At 46.8% G+C, this 23808-nt stretch overlaps 1 protein-coding gene across 4 annotated transcripts in view; it reads left to right on the plus strand.

Moving 5' to 3' along the window:
• CAMTA2 (calmodulin binding transcription activator 2) overlaps positions 1–23808 on the plus strand; it is a 1245102-nt gene that overhangs the window by 560730 nt on the left and 660564 nt on the right. For all 4 annotated transcript variants that reach the window (XM_085638475.1, XM_085638477.1, XM_085638474.1 and 1 more), the window contains exons 10-11: positions 15755–15881; positions 19766–19900. In XM_085638475.1, the coding sequence (XP_085494601.1) occupies positions 15755–15881; positions 19766–19900 (262 nt within the window). The remainder of the gene's footprint in view (positions 1–15754; positions 15882–19765; positions 19901–23808) is intronic.

Consider the following 23808-nt stretch of genomic DNA (forward strand, 5'->3'; position numbering starts at 1 on the left):
AGGGTGGCCATGATATCTACCAGCTTGACTGCATCTTGGGCTTGCGGCGTGGGAACTTCCAGTAGAGCTGGGTTTAGTTGCTGTTTATCGGCCTGGTCTTTATTGTATGCAAATTTATATAGTTTTTCTGCAGGTATGCCTCGTGGACCTCGGCCTGCCATTTTGGCCCGTGCGGCAAGTGTCTTATCGGGGGGGGGCAGTAGTCACCGCTGCCTGCCACGTGAAAGGTTGCAATGCGCGGCCTTTCGGGTTTCCTGCCCTCCAACTCCACCTACAGTGTCGGGCCAAGGCAGCCGAGGTGGGGGTTTGCTATATGTCCCTTGGTGCGATGGTATCGTGAGACCCCAGTTGCCCAGGCACGTTCAGCCATCACGTGAGTAGTGTCTGTCTACAGTCCCAAAGAGAGGCCCGTGCGAATAGAGGATCCCAGCAGGAGTCTTACAGTAGTACTGTGGCTATAGCGTGAAATGCAATGAGGCTACGCACAAGGCTGCGCCCGAGGCCACCATGGAGCGCCACAGCAGAGTCACCGGGCTGTAGATCCGCAAAGTCCAGAGAGGTGGGAGCACCTCCACCACCCCCCCTCCAGCGGTGCCCAGGTGCGCCTCTCCTACTCCCTCATGCAGCGCAGTGTCAGGCCACGCGGTATCGCCTGCGTAGGTTCGGGGACAGGCGCGTATGTTACATAGCGTCTCTGGGGGCCACAGTGAGCGCTTTATCGCTGGGCACAGCTGTTGTGGTTAGTATCCTCCTCGTGCGGCCGCACCAGATAACGCCCCTCCGCCGGGCGGCCCTCGCTTAAGCAGTTAGTTGGAGTCTGCAGGGCTCACCCGGTACTCCGCTGGGGCAGTCGGCAGGGGTCTGGTCTCTCTCCGGGATTGGCGAGTACGGCAGCCTCCCGATGTTGACTCCGGTCGTCTTCAGTGCGTCCTCGCTGTCGTCGCCGTCGCCATCGCTCTCGCCAGGGTTTCGGAGAGTTAGTGCACTCTAGGTCCCGGCTTCTCCCCGGCGGGAAGGCCCCCCGGCGCCACCGCACCGATCTCGGCGGCCGCTTGTCATGCGGGGTTCAGGACTGCTGCAATTTGATCCGCCTTCGTTCCAATTCAAGCGGACCTTATTGAATCCATGTGGCTAAAGGATAAGTGCTCGGATTAATTGAAAAAGCTCCCTCGGTCACGGAGCTCACATTAGGATGCGGCCATCTTGCTAGGCTGCCAGCCACGCCGCCCCGGCTCTCGCCATCTTGAAGATGGGAAGCCCTGCCCTATCAGGACTAGGCTACTGCCCCCCTCCCACAGGAGAGTGGCAGGATAGGGGGTGAACCCCATTGGTCCCTGTCCTTTACCTACCTGTAACGCCCCTAAATCTAGTATTTAGGAGCACCGTGAACCTTCCTTCCTTAGATTCCAGATTCCGAAAAAGCAAAAAAGAACAAGAAGAAAGAAGACCTGCCGTGCAGCTGCTAAGAAGAGGAAGACACCAACTGCTTTGGCCCCAGCCCTACCGGCCTGTCGACCCTTGAACCTGCTCCTGCTAAAATCCCGGCACCTCCTGTGGCCAGCAACCTAACAAACCCCGGAGGACCTGGCTACCTTGTGACTCTGAGCAACTGGGACTCCCATGAGCAGTGGCTCTGCTCAAAGCAAGTTTCTAACCCCTGGCATCAGCCCGGAACCGCGAACCCTGCATACTCTACACCCGCCAAGCCTGGCCTGTGCCGGAGTGGACAAAGACTCAGAGGACGCGCCCCCCCCCCCCCCCCCCCCCCCCTGGCAACTGTGCCCCGAATCCGGCACCCAAGGACCCCCCTCGACGCTCCTGACAACGCCTGCAGCCTCAGAACCAGGGACCCTCCCCAACCGCGATCAACAGAGGGTAAGATTTCCCGACATCAAAAGGCACCCCTGCACCCGGCGGCCCCTGTGCCCGACTCCTGGGTACCTACCTATCCTCCAACTACCCAACTTACCTCTCGAAGTGGTGGTGGCACCCGAAGAATCTTCGTCCCTGAGCTTGCAGCCTTTGTTCGTCCTTGAGCTTTCCCATTGAAATCCGTTGAGCGCCCGAAGGCTCAAAAGTACCCTGCACCCAGCCGCGCGAGTGGCCCTGGCAGTGCAACTTCTACTCCTACCTACTTCTCCATTTGCCCTGAGCAAGTGACCAGGAGCCCAGCTCCCACAGCCACGTGGCCTGCTAGTCAGCAGCCACCAACCAAGGCCCACCTGCCTCCCATAGGATAACATTGGGCCTAACTCACTCTGCACCCGGCCGCCCCAGTGCCGCTGAGGGTGTAACAACTGTACCAACCTGACCCTGGGAGACCCCTGAGTCTGTGCCCCGAACCTTAACTCTGCCAGTCGAGTACTTACCCAAAAGCCGATAACTCACTTTTCTTCCATAGGGTAACATTGACTGGTTTCTTCTGAAATTTCATCTTAGTGTGGAGTTTCTAAAACTTAAAATATTCAGCTAAAATCAACCGAGTAACGAAAACGGAAATACTCACCTGCTTTTAGGAGAGATCCCAGAGCTGGATCTTGGTGTCCAGCACTGACCCTTAAAAGTACTCACAACCGTACTTACCACTAACCCAATTTTCTTCCATAGGAAATCATTAACTGTTTTTCTGTGAAATTTCTTCTGTCAATTTTTGCAAACTACAAATATTCTTTAAAAATCGTACCAACTGTGAAAACGTAAATACTTACCTGTTTTAGATAGAGGTCCCAGTACTGAGCCTAGGAGCCCAGCCCTGGATTACAAAAGTAACGAGAACATACTTTACCCGTAAATTGAATTTTCTTCCATAGGGAACCATTGACTGTTTTTCTATGAAATGTCTTCTGTCGATTTTGCAAACTTATAAATATTCCTTCAAAATTGCCTGTGCAACTTAAACGCAGTTTTTCAACTGCTTGCAGGTGGTCCACTAGTGCTGGATCTGGGATCCAACACTGACCTAGAAAAGTAACCATAACCCCACTTACCTGCTAAGTGAATTTCCTTCTATAGGATAACATTGGTAATTTGATTAGGAAACGTTTCTAAGTGTCAACTTTTAAAATAGCAAAAAATTGCTTAAAAATCACAACAGTAACTAAAACGAATTTACTCACTTGTGTCCAAGAACTGTCCCAGGACTGAATCTAGGATCCAGTCCTGGAGTTAGAAAAGTAATCCTGAAAGTAATCACTTGCAAATAACTTAAAATTCACATTGAGCTCAATGTATTATTGTGTTTGAAATTGTGTTGCCTATTAAAACAAAACTGTAACTATTATCTGCAAAAGTCAATTGCCTATTGCAAAGTATTTAACTAAAGCATCTCATTCTGAGAAAGTATATTTTGATACCTATTGTTGGTTCTAAAATAAAACACCCATATATTTTTTTATATAAACCATTGGCCTAGAGTTCAGTTCTTGAGTGTGTGAGACCATTTGCTGACTGAGTGTGTACAACAAATGTTTACACTGTCCTGCCTTACTGCTCGACCAAGCTACCACTTTAGAGAGTAAGGTTATATCTAACTTTAACCTCTGCCAAACCTCTGGGGACTGTGGACTCTGTACACACTGTACCTATTTGGGAACAGTATATACAGAGCCACTTTCTCACATTGGTGGATCAGCGGTGGGATACAAACTTGCATTTGTTGGACTACTTGGTTACCATCTGATCACACGACAGAGCTCTTAAAATTGCCTGATTCCAAAATACTAAAAGTCTTGTCAGGGCTTTGCTTAAGTCCCATTAGAATTTTAGAAGAATAAAAGTCACTATAGTCAGGGTAGAGGATTAGAACTGTCAGGTTAGAATGACTCATGACTCAAACATGACTCAAACAAACCCAGCTATTAGTGAAGATAATAACATGCAGGACCTGGTGGAGGAGCTCGACCTCACACCTTACTTTCACTTGTCTTTCAAGAAATTGAGGTCCCTATGCAAACTTAAAAATTGACCAATGGGCCTGCATCCAACCAAACTAGGGCTCCAGGAGCTCTTGGCTGAGTATGCTAAGGACCACCCATCTGAAGATGGTGATGGCCAGTCAGATGAGGAAAGGGAAGAGGAGGAGGAGGAGGGTAATACAACTTCTACACAATTCCCTAGGGAGGAAAGGGCCCCCATACCCTCAAATCCAAGAATTAGTATCTGGGAACCTAGAGATCACACAGGTGAACCAGGTACCAGAGAGTTCACTGGGGGACCCACCAGTGAAGAGTACAGCTTTTTAGCAAAGCTGGCCAAAAGGATGGATCTAGAGTCCAGGCTCCTGGCTCTAAAAAAAGAAAGGAGAGAGATGGGTTTAGCACACATCAATGGTGGCATCAATAATAAAAACATGGATAGGGAGGAAACTTCTGATCCTAAAATCCCCAAAGGGATTGTCCCTAAATTTGAGGAAGGGGATGATATCACCAAATGGTTCAAAGCCTTTGAGAGGGCTTGTGAAATAAGAAGAGTAAAGAAACCTCTCTGGGGGGCACTCCTGTGGGAACTGTTCTCTGGTAACTGCAGAGACAGGCTTCTGACCCTGTCTGGGCCAGAGGCAGGATCCTGTGACCTCATGAGGAAGACTCTGATTGAGGGATTTGGATTCACTACTGAGGAGTATATAATTAGATTCAGGGGGTCTCACAAAACCCAGACCCAGTGCTGGATTGACTTCGTAGACTTCTCAGTAAAGACACTGGATGGTTGGTTAGCTGGACATAGTGTACATGATTTTACTGGATTGTACAATTTGTTCATGAAGGAACATATATTAAGTAACTGCACAAATTAATAGTTGTATCAACATTTGGTAGACCTAGGTCTAATTTCTCCCCAAGAATTGGGAAAGAAGGCAGACCACTGAGTCAAGACTGGGGTGACCAGAAGAAGGTGGTCACACAACCTACCCAGGGGAAAGGTGGTAAGAATCCCCCAGATAAAAAGTCTGAGTCTTCCAAAAGGCCCCAAAAACCTGTTCAGGGGGTGGGACCCAAACTACTCCCTATGTGCCTCAACCCTATAGGGGGAAGAACTTTGATCCCTTAAAGGCCTGGTGTAATAACTGTAAGAGGTAAGGACACCTAACTGTAGATAGATCTTGCCCCCACAACAAAGCCCCTAATTCACCCAGTACAGCTACTCCTGGGGCAGCAAGTTTACAGATGGGATCAGAAGTGTACCCTGAGCAAATCTGGGAACACACTGAGGCATGTCTAGTCTCACTGGGGGAAGTGGAGTTTGCCACTGTAGCTGTGTGGCCACCCAACTTAAAGAAATATTTGCAGTACCCCTGGGTGAATGTAACTAGGGTAGAAGCTCTGAGGGATACAGATGCCTGTGTCACTATGGTGGGTGAAGGACACACTGGTTTCCCCTGAGCAATATTTGATTGGGAAAACTTACCCAGTCACCAATGCTGACAGTGTCACCACTAGTCATCCCATGGCCATTGTGACATTAGGCGGGGGAGGGGGTTAACTGCCTGAAACAGGTAGTGGTCTCTCCAAAGTTGCCAGCTGCATGTCCCTGCATGTCCCTGAATTGGTGTGTGTGCAAACCAGAGCAAGAGGAAGGGTGAAAAAGTAGGTCTGGTGCCTGAAATAATGGCCCAACCAACCAAGAGAAAAGGTAAGAAGACTGGGGAACCAGCCTCTGTACAGCAGAACACTCAGGACCCCTCTCCACAAGGAGAGGACTTGGATACCCCTGAGGGAACTGAGCCTATGGAGCTTGACCCGTACGAGCTTGAACTCTTGGGCCCAGTTGGACCCTCTAGGGAAGAGCTGTGCCAGGGTCAGCAAGACTGTCTCACTCTTCAAAGCCTGAGGCAGCAAGCTGTTTCAGAAGCACAGGGAGATGTCAGTGGTACCCACAGAGCTTATTGGGAAGAGGGATTACTGTCTGCTGAGGCAAGAGACCCCACTCCTGGAACCACCAGGAGAGTGGTATTGCCACAGACGTACAGGGAGTTCCTCCTAACTTTGGCTCATGGCATCCCCCTAGCTGGACATCTGGGGCAAACCAAAACTTGGGAAAGGCTAGTTAGTCACTTTTACTGGCCCCAGATGCACCAAAAGGTGAAGGTGTTTGTCAGCTCCTGTGTTACCTGTCAAGCCAGTGGTAAGACAGGTGGCCACCCAAAGGCCCCCCTAATCCCTCTACCAGTGGTGGGGGTGCCCTTTGAAAGGGTAGGTGTGGACATTGTGGGTCCACTTGAACCTCCCACAGCCTCAGGGAAAAAATTCATTCTAGTAGTAGTGGATCATGTTACTAGGTACCCTAAAGCAATTCCACTTAGGACTACTACAGCTCCTGCAGTAGCCAAGGCCCTCCTGGGTGTCTTCACCAGTGTAAGGTTTCCTAAGGAGGTGGTTTCAGACAGTGGTTCCAACTTTGTGTCTGCTTACCTGACACACATGTGGAAGGAGTGTGGAGTGCAGTACAAGTTTACTACACCCTACCACCCACAAACCAATGGCCTTGTTCAGAGATTCAACAAGACATTGAAAGGCATGATCATGGGACTCCCTGAAAAACTCAAAAGGAGATGGGATGTCCTGTTGCCATGCCTGCTTTTCGCTTACAGAGAGGTGCCACAGATGGGAGTAGGTTTCTCACCCTTTGAACTTCTGTTTGGTCATCCTGTGAGGGGACCACTTTGTCTGGTAAAAGAGGGCTGGGAGAGACCTCTCCAAGAGCCCAAACAAGACATATTGGACTATGTGTTTGGCCTAAGGTCCAGAATGGCTGAGTACATGGAAAAAGCATTCAAAATCTTGTGGCCAGCCAGGAGCTTCAGAAGCACTGGTATGATCAAAAAGCTGCACTGGTTGAATTCCAACCTGGGCAACAGGTGTGGGTTTTGGAGCCAGTGGCACCAAGGGCACTCCAATATAGATGAAGTGGCCCTTACCCTATCCTAGAAAAAAAGAGTGAGGTCACCTACTTAGTTGACCTGGGCACCAGCAGGACACTCAAAAGGGTTATCCATGTGAACCGCCTTAAACTCTACAATGACAGGGCTGACATCACCATGCTGATGGTGACTGATTAGGAACAGGAAGCGGAGAGTGAACCTCTCCCTGATTTCCTCTCCTACAGCCCACAAGATGGGTCAGTGGATGGTGTAGTCTTTTCAGACACCCTCTCTGCCCAACAGCAGACTGACTGCAAGCAAGTCTTACAACAGTATGCTAGCCTCTTTTACCTGACCCCTGGTCTGACAAACTCTTGTACCCATGATGTGGACAGTGGTGACAGTGCACCTGTCAAAAACAAGATCAATCGCCAGTCAGACCAAGTCAATGAAAGCATCAAAGCTGAAGTCGGCAAGATGCTGGAGTTAGGGTTCATTGAACCCTCTGAGAGGCCCTGAGCTAGCCCAGTGGTTCTGGTCCCCAAACCTCATCAACAGGGTGGAAAGAGAGAGATGAGGTTCTGTGTGGACTGTAGAGGCTCAACTCTATCACCAAGACAGATGCTCACCCTTTTCCAAGAGCAGATGAACTGATAGATAAATTGGGGGCAGCCAAATTCCTCAGTACCTTTGACTTAACTGCAGGGTACTGGCAGATTGGCATGGCCCCAGGAGCAAAAGAGAAAACAGCATTCTCCACACCTGATGGGCATTACCAGTTTACTGTGATGCCTTTTGTGTTAAAGAATGCCCCTGCCACCTTCCAGAGGTTGGTGAACCACGTCCTGGCTGGGTTGGAATCCTTTAGTGCAGCTTATCTTGATGATATTGCTGTATTTAGCTCTACCTGGCAGGATCACTTGATCCACCTTGGGAAGGCTTTAGAGGCTCTGCAAAATGCAGGCCTCTCTATCAAGGCATCCAAATGCCAGATAGGGCAGGGCACTGTGGTATACTTGGGCCACCTTGTAGGTGGATGCCAGGTACAACCCTTACAACCCAAGATCCAGGCCATCCTGGACTGGGTAGCTCCAACAACCCAGACCCAAGTCAGGGCATTCCTTGGCTTGACTGGGTACTACAGGAGGTTTGTGAAGGGATATGGGTCCATTGTGACTCCCCTCACAGAACTCACCTCCAAGAAGATGCCCAAGAAGGTTAACTGGACAGTTAGTTGCCAAAAGGCTTTTGACACCCTAAAAGAAACAATGTGCTCAACACCAATTCTAAAAGCTCCAGATTATGCCAAGCAGTTCATAGTTCAGACTGGTGCCTCTGAGCTAGGGATAGGAGCGGTCCTATCCCAGGCCAATGATAAAGGCCAAGACCAACCTGTTGCTTTTATAAGCAGGAAGCTACTCCCCAGAGAGCAGCGTTGGAGTGCCATTGAGATGGAGGCCTTTGCTGTGGTTTGGTCTCTGAAGAAGTTGAGGCCATACTTGTTTGGTACTCTCTTCCTGGTTCAAGCTGACCACAGACCTCTCAGATGGCTAATGCAGATGAAAGGGGAAAATCCAAAACTACTAAGGTGGTCCATCTCCCTACAGGGAATGAACTTTGAAGTGGAACACAGACCAGGGACTGCCCATGCCAACGCAGATGGACTTTCCAGGTTCTTCCACTTAGACAATGAAGACTCCATAGGGCAAGGTTAGTCTCATCACCTTTCATTTGGTGGGAGGTTGTGTGAGAAAGTGCCATCTTTCTTGCATGGTATGCCCCCACTTTTTGCTGAATTGCTGAATGTCCTTTGACTGAGTGTTCCCTGGACTCCTGCCAATCAGGTGCCCAGGGCCTATGTTCCTTCCCTAAAACCCAAATTGGTAAACCCTGGCCACATGTCAGCCCCTGGTAAATGGTTCCCTAGGTACCCAGGGCCTTGTGGCCAGAGAAGGCCTCTAAGGGCTGCCGCACTTATTGTGCCACCCATAGAGGCCCTGTACCCTAACACAAACACACTGCCCTTGCAGGCTGAGTGTCTGGGTACAAGACAAAACAAAGTCGACATGGCACTCATCCCTGTGTGCCATGCCCACAACCTACACTGCCCTGGCATACATCAGCCACCCCTCTAGCTGGGTGCCCTATGCCAGTGGTGTGGGCACAGGAGCATGAGCCCTGTGCCCCTACAATACCCAGGTCCATTCCTGGGCACTGTAAGTGCAGTGCTGCCATTTAAAAGTATATGGTGCTGAGAGCTCGTCAAACACGAACTCCACAGCACCATGATGGCAACACTGGAGACTGAGAAGTTTGGTATCACACTTCTCAGCACATTAAACCTGCACTGATGCCAGTGTGGGATTTAATGTACAAAGCACTACAGAGGACATCTTAGAGATGCCCCCTGAAACCTAACCTACAATCCACGTCTTGTCTGAGAGGCTGCCTAGGCTGCCACACAGCAGACATGTTGCTGGACCCCTGGGTGGAGAGCTCCCACTCTCCTGGGCCTGCAACAATGCACATACTGGGCGAGGTGCTAGGTCTCCTTCCCCAGGATGGGCAAGGGGGAAGCTTCAAAGGCATGCCGCCTTTGTGAGCTTCTCCAGGCCACTTGCTGTACTCAGCAACTGGCCCCCACCGGTTCTGACCCCCCACTCTGGCGGGAAGACTGGCCAGAAACCCCAAGTAAGGACAGGGGAGGTGCCAGCCTCTGCCAACCCCACCCCTCAAGTGGGGGAGGCGAGGTGAAGCACATCTCCGGGCTCTCGCCATCTTGATGATGGGAAGCCCTGCCCAATCAGGACTAGGCTACTGCCCCCCTCCCACAGGAGAGTGGCAGGATAGGGGGTGTACCCACCCCAGGGCAGGGACCCATTGGTCCCTGCCCTTTACCTACCTGTAACGCCCCTAAATCTAGTATTTAGGGGCACCCTGAACCTTCCTTCCTTCGATTCCAGATTCCAACAAAGCAAAGAAGAACAAGAAGAAAGAAGACCTGCCGTGCAGCTCCTAAGAAGAGGAAGACACCAACTGCTTTGGCCCCAGCACTACCGGCCTGTCGACCCTTGAACATGCTCCTGCTAAAATCCTAGCACCTCCTGTGGCCAGCAACCTCACAAACCCCGGAGGACCTGGCTACCTTGTGACTCTGAGCATCTGGGACTCCCATTAGCAGTGGCTCTGCTCAAAGCAAGTTTCTAACCCCTGGCATCAGCCCGGAACTGCGAACCCTGCACACTCTGCACCCGCCAAGCCTGGCCTGTGCCGGAGTGGACAAAGACCCCGAGGACGTCCCCCCGGCGACTGTGACCCCGAATCCGGCACACAAGGACCCCCCTCGACGCTCCTGACGACGCCTTCAGCCTCAGAACAAGGGACCCCCCCAACTGCGATCAACAGAGGGTAAGATTTCCCGACATCAAAAGGCACCCCTGCACCCGGCTCCCTGCGGCCCCCTGTGCCCGACTCCTGGGTACCTACCTATCCAACTTACCTCTCGAAGTGGTGGTGGCACCCAAAGAATCTTCGTCCCCGAGCTTGCAGCCTTTGTTCGTCCTTGAGCTTTCCCATTGAAATCCATTGAGCGCCCGAGGGCTCAAAAGTACCCTGCACCCAACCGCCCGAGTATGCCCTGGCAGTGCAACTTCTACTCCTACCTACTTCTCCATTTGCCCTGAGCAAGTGACCAGTAGCCCAGCTCCCACAGCCGCGTGGCCTGCTAGTCAGCAGCCACCAACCAAGGCCCCCCTGCCTCCCATAGGATAACATTGGGCTTAACTCACTCTGCACCCGGCCGCCCCAGTGCCGCTGAGGGTGTAACAACTGTACCAACCTGACCCAGGGAGACCCCTGAGTCTGTGCCCAGAACCTTAACTCTGCCAGTCGAGTACTTACCCAAAAGCCGATAACTCACTTTTCTTCCATAGGGTAACATTGACTGGTATCTTCTGAAATTTCTTGTGTGGACTTTCTAAAACTTAAAATATTCACCTAAAATCAACCGAGTAACGAAAACGGAAATACTCACCTGCTATTAGGAGAGATCCCAGTGCTGTATCTTGGTGCCCAGCACTGACCCTGAAAAGTACTCACAACCGTACTTACCACTAACCCAATTTTCTTCCATAGGAAATCACTGACTGTTTTTCTGTGAAATGTCTTCTGTCGATTTTTGCAAACTACAAATATTGTTTAAAAATCGTACCAACTGTGAAAACGTAAATACTTACCTGTTTTAGATAGAGGTCCCAGTACTGAGCCTAGGAGCCCAGCCCTGGATTACAAAAGTAACAAGAACATACTTTACCCGTAACTTGAATTTTCTTCCATAGGGAACCATTGACTGTTTTTCTATGAAATTTCTTATGTGTTGATTTTGCAAACTTATAAATATTCCTTCAAAATTGCCTGTGTAACTTAAATGCAGTTTCTCAACTGCTTACAGGTGGTCCACTAGTGCTGGATCAGGGATCCAACACTGACCTAGAAAAAGTAACCATAACCCCACTTACCTGCTAAATGAATTTCCTTCTATAGGATAATATTGGTAATTTGATTAGCAAAAGTTTCTAAGTGTCATCTTTTAAAATAGCAAAAAATTGCTTAAAAATCACAACAGTAACTAAAACGAATTTACTCACTTGTTTCCAAGAACTGTCCCAGGACTGAATCTAGGATCCAGTCCTGGAGTTAGAAAAGTAATCCTGAAAGTAATTACTTGCAAATAACTTGAAATTCACATTGAGCTCAATGTATTATTGTGTTTGAAATTGTGTTGCCTATTGCAGCAAAACTGTAAATATTATCTGCAAAAGTCAATTGCCTATTGCAAAGTATTTAACTAAAGCATCTCATTCTGAGAACGTATATTTTGACACCTATTGTTGGTTCTATAATAAAACAACCATATATTTTTTATATAAACCATTGGCCTAGAGTTCAGTTCTTGAGTGTGTGAGACCATTTGCTGACTGAGTGTGTACAATAAACGCTTTACACTGTCCTCTGATACTGCCTTACTGCTCGACCAAGCTACCAGTTTAGAGAGTAAGGTTATATCTAACTTTACCCTCTGCCAAACCTCTAGGGAGTGTGGACTCTGTACACACTGTACCTATTTGGGAACAGTATATACAGAGCCACTTTCTCACTCATGGGGATCCATGTTGAAGTGTCATTCTTAGAAGGTGATGAAGCTCTACATCGTACATGGGAATCCATGTAGAAGTGTCATTCTTAGGGGGTGACCGAGCCCGCTGTACCATGCTCGGGGATCCATGTAGAAGTGTCATTCTTAGAAGGTGACAGAGTCTGCTCTACCATACATGGAAATCTATGTGGAAGTGTCATTTGTAGAAGGTGACTGAGCCCGCTCTACTGTACATGGTAATTCATGTTGAAGTGTCGTTCTTAGAGGGTGCTCGAGCCCGCTGTACCATACATGGGAATCCATGTAGCAGTGTCATTCTTAGAGGGTGCTCGAGCCCGCTGTACCATACATGGGAATCCATGTAGCAGTGTCATTCTTAGACTGAGACCGAGTCCACTCTACCATACATGGGAATCCATGTAGCAGTGTCATTCTTAGAGGGTGTTCGAGCCCGCTGTACCATACATGGAAATCAATGTAGCAGTGTCTTTCTTAGAGGGTGACCGAGTCCATTCTACCATACATGGAAATCCATGTAGAAGTGTCATTCTCAGAGGGTGACCAACGCCACTGTATCCTTCCATGGTTGTCACTAGTGAAGATACTCTTGAAAAAAGATGCTATGTTGGACATTGCAGCAAATTATGATTGTGAAATTATGTGTTTTCTGATTCATTGGTTAATGTCCTCAGCCTGTGTTAAGTTTGGCTTTAAAGGTGATTAAGGTCTTCTTTTGGTCGTGTCATTTCTAACTAGAGAGGGAGGCTGAGTTGAAGTGCAGAGTATAGGAAGCTGGCTATGTATTTAGTGTACAATTAGGGGACTCAGTGCAAATAGTCCAGGTGACCCTTAATGGCTTTCAGGGTTAAATTAATAAACCCAAGTGCTCTATTTCTGGTAGCGTGGTCTCATAGCTCAGGCTTATCAGAGAGTAGTGTTACGCATTTGTTGTTCACACAGAGTCAATAACTGAGACACACAAGAAGAAACTCCAGACCTATTTTGAAAAATAACACAGTTGTTAATATAATTTTAGACACCAAGATCATCCCAATCAGTCAGTACTTTCAGAGGTATAGATTTTTGTAGTATTGGAAAAATACAGTCAAACAGTGGTTTTGGGGTATAAGCCTTGAACGCGGTAATTTTATCCTATGGGAGAAACATGCAATTCAAAGGTACACTTGTGAATGGATTTGTAGAATTCCTTTAGGGACTTAGGTGCCAAGGCCCAAGAAACCACCAGCAGTTCGGGTTTACCTGCCCTGGGGAGTCCGGGGCAGAGGTGCTTGTCATGGTAGCCTCAAACATATGTGGTAAAGTCAATGGCAAAGGTACCTGCAAAAGAAAGGCTGCTAGTGAGGACTTGGGGCCAAGTCTGGTAGAACCCAAAGGGGGGCTCGGCTCTTGAGGGGCACAGGGACACAGTCAGTTTACATGAATCCGGCCTGGAGGCTCAGGTGAAGAGGTGATTTGGCTGGTGTGTCGCTGTGGTTAGAGGCTCTTCTTTGGCTTTAATGACGTGGAGAGGGAGAGAAACCAGGACAGTAGGGAGGCTCTCAGTGTTTGCCTTCGTGATCCCAAAGTACTTAATCGGCAGGTCGGCTTTGACGTCGATGGTGTCCAGATTGGACACACAGCAAGCCTTGGTTGCTGCAAATGCTCCTGTACCCAGGGTATTGGTGCTGGGCGAAGCCTGGAGGTCTTTGCTTTTCAATACGCAGCAGAGAGACAGATCTTACCTCCTGGAGCTGCAAGGACTTCTTCCTGGCAAAATGCTTCTTCGGTGAACACAGTTGTCGGTGCCTGTGGCTGCAGGGGGATGGCTCCTTCTCCCTGACAGAGATGCTGCTTGATTGTTGAAGTGCTGGACAGTCCTCCGCAAGCTGTGAGGGATGCACAGCTTTTGGATGAGCTTGCTCAGTGCAATTGTCAAGGTACCAGCAGCAAGGCAGGGTTTGCCGGCAAGTTCAGCGTAAGTCCTTAGTTCTCATGGTGACTGCTCTCTTCTGTCCTTCTTTGGTTCTCAGGTAGTCGAGTAGTCGAGTTCATGGTGTCAGGGGGCTACCTAAATACTGGATTTAGGGGCGCTCAGGGGAGCATAAGGTAGTAACCAATGGGCTGTTTACCCCTGGGGTGACTACACTCCCTATAGGACCACTTCCTGTGGAGAGTGGGCATGAACCTGACCCAGAGTTCCTAGGTTTGCCAAAAGCATGATGATGAAACCTGTCCTTAAGTATCCACTTCAGGTGGCCCATCTTAGGAGTGTGCTTAGCCTGATAGTGCAACTCTCCTACTGACTAGCTAATTTTCCTGCCTGCTCTGGTTCCAAATATGCCCCATGGCAGGGGGTGGAATTTTCCAGGTCTGGAGGAAGCTGGTATCGCTTATCAAAGGTGGCAGGGGGTGTGAAGCCTCTGGCCACGATAGGCTGAATCACTAACCACCCTGATGGAGGAGGTGTGGGCACCTCCTGCCAGAAAAGGCATTGTTTCTTGCCTCTGAGAGCGTTGGCTCTCCCGAACGGGGAGTTCGAAACAAGTCTCTGTTGGAAAGCTGGAATGGTCCAGTCAACCAGCACACTAAATGGCTGGTAGGGTTCAGGGGGTACCTCTAAGGTTCCCTCTCAGCGTATGTCATAATACAACACTGGAATCAGTGTGGCTTTATTACGACTAGTGGTTTGATACCAAACAACATTATTTTCAGTGAAGCCATTGTGTAGTTGATTAACTTGTAATGACCAGTACGTATGCTTAAGATGGCTTTCTGATCACTTACAATGCTGTGACAATGGTACCTGACATCTCAGGGGCATATCTACTCATACAGATATGTCCTCCCATAATATAATGCACCCTGCCTTAGTGCTCTAAGGCCTGAGGTTGGGGTGACTTAAATATAGTATATGCATTGTGTACAGGCATGGCACACAGGGAGTGTGCCATGTCTTGTTTTCAAAATTGGTTGTTCCGTTTCATGAATCCTGCATGCATTTTTTGTGTGGGTCCTTTTGAGTGGCACAATACATGCTGCAGCACATAGGGACCCGCTTTAGTACCCATGCCCTGGGTACCAGAGGTACCATATACTAGGAACTTAGAGGGGTGCTAAGGTCCTTGGCAAATGTGTTACACTTAGGCTTGTATCTGTTTTAAGGCAAAGAACACTGGCACTGGGTCCTGGTTAGCAGGGACTAGTGCACTTTCCATCGAAAGACATCAGTACTAGGTCGAAAGGTGGGGGTGACCATGTCAAGAAGGTGCACTTTCCTACATGGAGGCTCTAATAGATGAAGACAAAAGAATGAGGTGAAACCTTTGGATGCCATACGAGGTGAGGGAGTGCTGTATATTGTTGTGTCAACAGGACTGCCAGTTCCATATGGACAGAACATGAAGGATGACTGCATAGAAGATTGTGAATAGCTGCTTGCTTACTCACGGTAGGTAACATATGTTGACACTTGTTTATACAGCTTTACCTAGCCATATGTCTGACTTTGTTGATGGCCATCCTTTATCGCTAAAATGATTGTCTGGGTTCTTGGGTTCTCACCGACAACCTACAGGCATTTCATAACAACGGCCCACTGTGGCACCCACTGCTGTTGTCTATACGATACCTGCTCAGAAGATGTGGATTAACAATGTGATCACTTCCACATTTAGCCATGCAATGATATAATATGTCTCCAAATTGATCTAGCTAATGACCTGATGATTGCCTCCTTTTGCCAGGGTGGTGTGAAGGTACTGATCACCGGCCCATGGACTGAGGATGCCGAGACATACTCCTGCGTCTTTGACCAGATCACAGTTCCTGCTTCGCTCATACAGTCCGGAGTCTTGCGCTGCTACTGTCCTGGTAACAATCACTCTACTTCTGCTTAATTATTAAATGTATCATTCCGTGTGCTGACTTAATCTTGTACTTTAAGTCCCTAAATAAGGAGTTTTGTTGTGGCATGGTCAAAAGTAGCAGGTAAATGTCATGACAATCTCCCATTTTCTAAGGTGCTTTTTTATCCTTGTGGCATTCTTCTAGTTATGTTTTATTAAAAAAACACAAATTTCAATAACAATTTGTACAATGTTGATAATGTATTTCTGTGATTTACAAATTTCACAACAGAGTATCTCTCTCGAAGTATTCCCAATGCATTTTGGGAGCTAAATATCCCTTCTTCAGGGATGCTGTAATATAAACAATAAGATTGTTTGTTAATCTAAACGGGGGGAGCTGACATGCTCAATGCATCGTGCATGCAGACAGCAAACGAACTACGTCGTGTTTCTGAATTTCATGGTTGTTAACTCCCATATCACCGTGAATCTCATGCGTGACATGCATTTCACAACAAGAAACCAAGTTCCCTGAAATAACCTTTTACGAGGTAAATGCAACCACATCAAAAATTGAATAACACTCTACTTCACCACACTATTTGTGCGCCTTAACACCGTAAATAGATAGTATTAGTGCAGAGAAGTGCTCAGCGTAATTCTGATGTGCTCAAAATCAGATTGTAAAAACATGATATAAACACTCCCTGGGAGAGACCTTTAGCCCTTGTGAACGCATAATGTTAATGCCAAGCTGACCTTGGTCATGGAGTAATCTGAGGAAACAAAACTGCTTCTTAGCAGCCCTTGGTAAAATACATTCATGTTGTCTCTCTACCAATAAACCGGCTCTTAAAGTATCTGCAATCTTGTCAAAGCAGCCCGGTGTTAACTAGTGCCAATATTTTAAAAAGCTGTGTACTCAAACGTTGTCTTCAATACTGTGATTTACGAATAGAATTGATCAAAACTTTGACAGTGGTCCAATGCTCTAAAATACAACATGTAAATACATTCGAAAAATGCTCTAATGTTTGATCTATACCATGCAACTCTCACCTGCTCCGAAGGAAAATCCGTTCTAGGTATGACGTGTACGTTAAACAAAGTGTCAACTGCAGCGAGTGCAACTGATACCCAAGCACAAGCAACGGATATATATGCACTGATACAAGATACCTAAGCGTTCAATAAACAGGGAGGATCTGTGGCACAACAACTGAGACAGCTCGAATTTCTATCTAGAAGTGTCCTCACTCAACGACTCCATGCTTCAAGGACCACAAAGGCAAAAACAACAGCTGATGGACAGAATGCAGAACAATGTCATACATTCACCCCAGTACAGAGATCTGGGCCTAACTCCATCATTTTTGCTCACCATGCCATTCCAGTTTGAACCCAGCCATGTGCAAATCAGTCTTGACCCTGTGCCTCATGGGAACAGTCCAGGCCGAACTGCCAAGCCAGGTCTTCCCTGGACTGGAAACAAGAATCCTAGCCAAGGAGAAGAGAGATTTAGCCCTAAACTGGTCCCAGGATGCTTGTTTCCGGTCCAGGGAAGACATGGCTTGGCAGTTGGGGCTGGACTGTTCCCATGAGGCACAGGGTCAGACTGATTTGCATATGGCCATGTCTGAACTGTGGTCGCGGATTGAGCTAAAGAATGATGATGGATTAAACCCAGATCAGTTGACTGGGGGTGAGTGCTTGCAATGTTCAACACTCTGTCCATCATCCCCTTTGGTTTTGCACAGTACCACAAAGTGCAGAGAATCCCAAGGGGTTTAAGACTACCTATTAAACCAATGCTATTCTGATTTCAATTTAACAAACGTTTCATGGAGAATGGTATGCCATCTTGAATAAATGTTCGCTGCATCTGATTTTACTTCTAGTGGAAGAATTATCTAAAACAATCAAGGAGATTGAGGAAGAGATCAACACCTTTAAAACGGATCGAAGCACAAGATGTGAAGCAGAACATTGTAGAATTACTCTTAATGATCTTAACGAGAAACTAGTCAGATATGACAAAGAAACCCAAGAACTGAAACTCAGGAAATACAAATGTTATACCATTGATTATAAGCTTTATGAAGTATACACCTGGGCAGAGGTGTATGCTCACAGGAGACCCATCCAGAAACAAGCTACGTCGTCTCAAGAAAGCAGAGTATCGGACCAGGAACTAGCAACCACTAGACAACCACTCAGTGTGGAAGCACATAAAGGAGAACAACAACATTTGACTGAGAGAATGAGTACAGCTGGCACCTCTAATGTTGACAAGATTGCAGATACATTAAGAGCCGGTTTATTGGTGGCGAGACAACATGAATGTATTTTATCAAGGGCTGCTAAGAAGCAGTTTTGTTTCCTCAGATTACTCCATGACCAAGGTCAGCTTGGCATTAACATTATGCGTTCACAAGGGCTAAAGGTCTCTCCCAGGGAGTGTTTATATCATTTTTTTACAATCTGATTTTGAGCACATCAGAATTACGCGGAGCACTTCTCTGCACTAATGCTATCTATTTACGGTGTTAAGGCGCACAAATAGTGTGGTGAAGTAGAGTGTTATTCAATTTTTGATGTGGTTGCATTTACCTCGTAAAAGGTTATTTCAGGGAACTTGGTTTCTTGTTGTGAAATGCATGTCACGCATGAGATTCACGGTGATATGGGAGTTAACAACCATGAAATTCAGGAACACGACGTAGTTTGTTTGCAGTCTGTATGCACGATGCATTGAGCATGTCAGCTCCCCCCGTTTAGATTAACAAACAATCTTATTGTTTATATTACAGCATCCCTGAAGAAGGGATATTTAGATCCCAAAATGCATTGGGAATACTTCGAGAGAGATACGCTGTTCTGAAATTTGTAAATCACAGATATACATTATCAACATTGTACAAATTGTTATTGAAATTTGTGTTTGTTTTATAAAACATGTTGCAGTAGCAGAGAGTAATCCACAAGAAATGTCAACAAAAATAAAAGATGATGAATGATACATTTATGTTAGATTAATGTAAAAAACCGATTCATAGTTCAATTGTTGAAAATTTGAAAACACAGAAATTCACACAATCACATCAGTGCGGAAAGGGTCAAATGCGTCATTACACTTGCAAAAATAAATGTGCCGTGGTTCTAGCTGTCCTGTGATAAGCAGCCACAGAATGCATTGTCTCTCCTTTAAGTCATGAAAACTGCAGCTCCAAGCACTGCACGAGCCTAGGTAAACAGCAGACACAGTGGTTAGTGATGGTGGAACTGTGGGCTCCCTCTTTCAGTGCACAACGAGTCTCATCAAAATAACAGGAATCCTTACCCCTGTAATGAAATTGAAAGATGTGTGCTGTTCACCAAATACCCTGAATTTCAGCTTTCCAGACATCTGTATATGCTTTGGTGACTCCGTCATGATACATATTCTTTACCTACAAATAAGCCTAACAACACCTACAAATACTCCAGTGCTCTTTGTTCCTCTATCCACAGGTGAGTTGCTCTGCCAGCCCAGGGTTTGTTCTTTGCATGTTTGGGACCAGTAGACCTGATTTTATACAGAGATGAAAAAAAGAGGACTACAAATCCCAGAATGCAAAGGAAAAAAGTCGCCCGGATGATATAATCACACATGCTTAAAATTGGAAGATATGAGATTTCTGTTGCTTAGGAAAGCAGATAACATTAGTGTTTCCTGATATTCTTTTCATCGCACTGAAATCGTAAAATACCACATTGTAAGATGGCTGCCATGTTTACAGAGGGCCCTGTACATGTTAGACAAGAACTAGATGCAAGAGCTGTGGTCCATTGTATTGGTGGTGGTGTATGTTGTGTAGATCCCTTGCTTAGAACTGTCTGCTCACCACCCTCTTTACCTTTTTGCAGCACACGAGGCTGGGCTGGTCACACTGCAGGTGGTAAAGGACAATCAAGTCCTCTCCAGTTCTGTGCTGTTTGAGTACAGATCCCGCACCTTCATGGCCCTGCCCAGTACTCAACTGGACTGGCTTTCTTTGGATGGTAAGTACAGCTTCATCTTCCACTGCGCCTAAAACATGTGCTAACAGATATCAGATAAGACCATTTCATTGACTTAGAGCAATGGCCCGCCAGAAGGCTGTTTGCCTCGGAGAAAATAGAGTAGGGTGGGACGTTGTCCCAGGACAGACTAACAGTGATGTATTGATGTAGCAGTGACAATTCCACTCCTAATTTAACCCCAATCTTTTCTGTGATTGTGACTGCCTCAGAGGTATCGGAGCCATTTACTTTGTAATTTGTGTCAGTGACTACTTGAAGACCAGCAATGTGTCTAGCAGCATTAGCCGTCTAGTTCTCCTGAGTCAGCCTTCAAGGTGTTTTATCTTCCCCAAATCCTCTAGTCGCTCACCTTTGTCCAAGACTTCACTGTTGTCCTTATTAGCTCATCCTGCCAACAACACTTCTGTGTCAAAACCATGGCCAGAAACAGTTAAGATGTGGTCATCGATTGCGGACCATAAATAGCTATTGATAAGCTTGCTTTTTCAGGGAGTATAAAATAGGTCTGTCCTTTACTCCTCAGTAGGTGCTTTGTCAAAACATCTTCCTCTCATGTTGGTGGGCATGTCTCGTGTTGTGTGTGGGGCTCTGTACACTATGTAATAGTTGTGCGGATCAATCTAGCTACTCACTCATTTGTCTATTTATTTATTTATTTTTGTGTTTTATAGAGTGCGAACTTGACCCGTTAGGTTATCAGAGCGCTTTACAGGAATCATAGGATTGTACAAAAAGGAGGTGGCGAGGTGCAGAATACATTATTCCCACCATTAGTATTTTTCCTCTGCCAGACATTTTTGGATGTTCTCAATTGTTGTCTCACCCTGTGTGCAGGATAGGCACTCATCGGGCACGGAATGATTGTCTTTGTGTCTCTGGAACTTTCATTGTATTGAATAAATCATTGTGCCCGGTCAGCTTGATGGGTTGTTAGACTTCTTGACTGAATACTTAATATGCTGCTTGATTGGACAAAGGAAAGTAAAAATATGATGGATTGATTGCATGAAATAATCTCAGCCACTGAAAACTATTCTTGGCCACAATCCATTCCTAATTTATTTCCTACCATGGAATCTCAGACAGGTACCAGCCATATGTAGATCTGCCTTGGAGTTACTTCAATAGGAGCATTTCAGCTTCAATCGCCAAACCAGGTCCCCTCTGAGTGGGATCACAAGCAAACCCAGAGTGGTTTCACCTTATTTTGGCTTTTTTGTAGGATGCACCTTGAGCCCTGTGGCAAAGTGAGCATGGGGCACGTGTGGGCTTTTAGTGGCATAGTTAGTGAAAAAAGATGGACTAGGATATGGCCCCAAACAATTGCCAGTGGCAGAGATTAATTCAAGTGTTCCCTTCATTACTGTATTGTTTGTAGTAGACACTCTACATGTGATTGGTATGCACAAACCTGGGTCACATCAATTGCTTGGAGTTTAAGGCAGTATTCCTGGCTCTGAAATTGTTGGAGTCAAATTTTAGAACAAGCCAATTTATAGAATCACAGACGGTGCAAAATCTTTGCCTATTTCCAAGCAAGCAAGGGGGAAACAATCTCCTACCCAATTTTGAAATGGGTAGAACAGATTTGGCAGTATGCTATTAAAAGGAACATTTTATCCATAGCATATCATCACCAGTAGAAGAAAACAAGTATGCAGATACATTAAGTAGGCAAATGGGCATGACTCCTAGCGGAAGTTGCAACCAACCGTAATAGTAGATTTTTTTCCGCTGGTTATTTGCTACAAACGAAAACGGAAAATGCCAGGACTTCACATCTAGAGACAACCATCCTCTGATTCTGGGAAGTGTGCTGTTGATAAGTTGGTCCAGGATGTTTGTTTATGCTTTTTTTTTTTTTTTAGGTCTTGCCTAGGCAGCAATTGCGCTGTCTCTTTGAGACATGCTGTATTCAGGATATGGGCATGAAGCCCCGCCCACTTTCCACCCATCTTTATAACTGGCTCCTGTCACTTTCATTCGTAAATGGTGGCTTTTCATTGGTCAATAGGTTTACTAATCCCGCCTTAGTACCATCTATTCTCTTCTTGTAACCTCCCTTGAGGACACCCCCCGTTACATGTGTTGTTTCTCCGTATGTTTTAATTACAGCCTCAGAGCACTATTTTCTTAAATAGCTTGCTCCTGCCTGCTGTTGCAGGCAGGACACGCTCTCCCGCAAAGCTTTATTTATTTAACCAGCGTGGCAAGCCTCAGTTGGATCAAAGGTAGCCATCCCTTTTGTTTGATTGTTGGAGATATGGGCATTCCATGGGTGCCTGTTCTCTCTAAGCCCCCCTGCCCCCCACTTGTTTTATTTAAGCTCCTGCATGGTTTGTCACGTGTCATGCAGTATGTAAGACCTGCAAGTTGAATCCCGCTTTTGAGTTCATATGTCTGTACTGCCGATTTAGTTTAGATTAAATATAGTAGTTTATTTGAAAGTATTTTCGTTGAAGCTTTTAGTTGTAGTCAGAGGCATTCCAAGGACTCCGCTTCCGTTCCATGCACTTTCCCCCACCTCTCCTGCTTGTTTTATTTTGCCCCTGTATGTTTTGTCTTGAGCCACGCATCTTGATCTCTGAACAGTGCAGAGGGTAGAGGGTCCCTTACTCTCCGAGGACTTATAGCCGAGGTGAAAGGTTTTATTCAGCTTGTTAGCTTTCCCTCCCATTGCGACTCCCTGCAACAATGTGTCACGGAGTACTAAGATAGTGGGTGGACCGTGGCAGTGCTTCAGTACTGGAAACACTAAGCCCCGCCCCAAACTTGTAAATATAGATGGCATTACCTCATTTGTTTAAGGCCGAGTCATGACAATAAGAAAAAGAAACACGATCATGGGCGTGGATAACTAATTACTGGTTTTTTTCATTGTATGATAAAAAAGTTGTACCCAAAAATAAATATTTTTCTGCGGCGGTTCTTTTAGATGCGTTAACCTTGAAAGAACCTTAATGAATCTCCGAAGGTACCAGCCCGATAGCATCCATATCAGTGGCCATCCTTCTGCAGGAGTGGTTCCATGCGTCCACCACTTTTTTAAAAGGAGTGCTCCAATTGGTGAACATATGGTGCAAAAAGTGCCATCCCTCAGATCTACTCTGAATGTTTGAAAATCACCCTTCATCAGGTAAGTATCTTGGCCATAGGACAATCAATTGAATCAAATCAAGAACCCAACACTGAAAACTAGCTAACTGCTAACTACACGTCACACTAAGGGAGTTTGGGGCTTTGGACCAGTTTGACGAACATGTAAGTGGCCATATACGAGTCGTGACAGATGCACAGCTCCACTCTTCGGTTGTTTCCACAACGGCACGTCTCCGGTGGTAAACATGCAGCTCTATGCAGGCCACGCAATGGGAGACAGTGTGCAGAGGTCTTCTTCCCTCCATCCACAGGAACACAATAGCATGAGTACAATTCACCACACCACAGACATGTATGAGAGAACGTCATCGACATTCTGCATTACAATGTCCTGCACATGAAAAACATTTCAAAGTACCCTGCTAACTGCAGTCGAGAAACCTTGGTGCTTTGAAATGTATACAGGTGTTGTCCTCACTGAACGAGAAAAGGGCAGCTTGAGATCACACAAGGCATTGAGGAAGCTTGAGGAAGAGGTGTGGTGCCGCGGCCAGGGCGACTGACTCCGGAATCTGGGGATCACGGTTCGATCCCCGGCGCCAGCGGCAGATTAGCCCAGCACCATGTGACTCTGGGCAATAGCTTGCTTAATCTTCCCGATGGCCCCCAGCACCTAGAGACCCTTGCGGGTGATTGTTCGCGCTTTACAAATGTGGAATGTGGATTAATTGTAAAGGTACTGCAGCCCCAGGAGCTGCAGAGGAAAGGGCATCTTAACACCAGACAAG

This window comes from Triturus cristatus, chromosome 12 (genome assembly GCF_964204655.1).
Source record: "Triturus cristatus chromosome 12, aTriCri1.1, whole genome shotgun sequence".
In the NCBI taxonomy this organism is placed as follows: domain Eukaryota; kingdom Metazoa; phylum Chordata; class Amphibia; order Caudata; family Salamandridae; genus Triturus; species Triturus cristatus.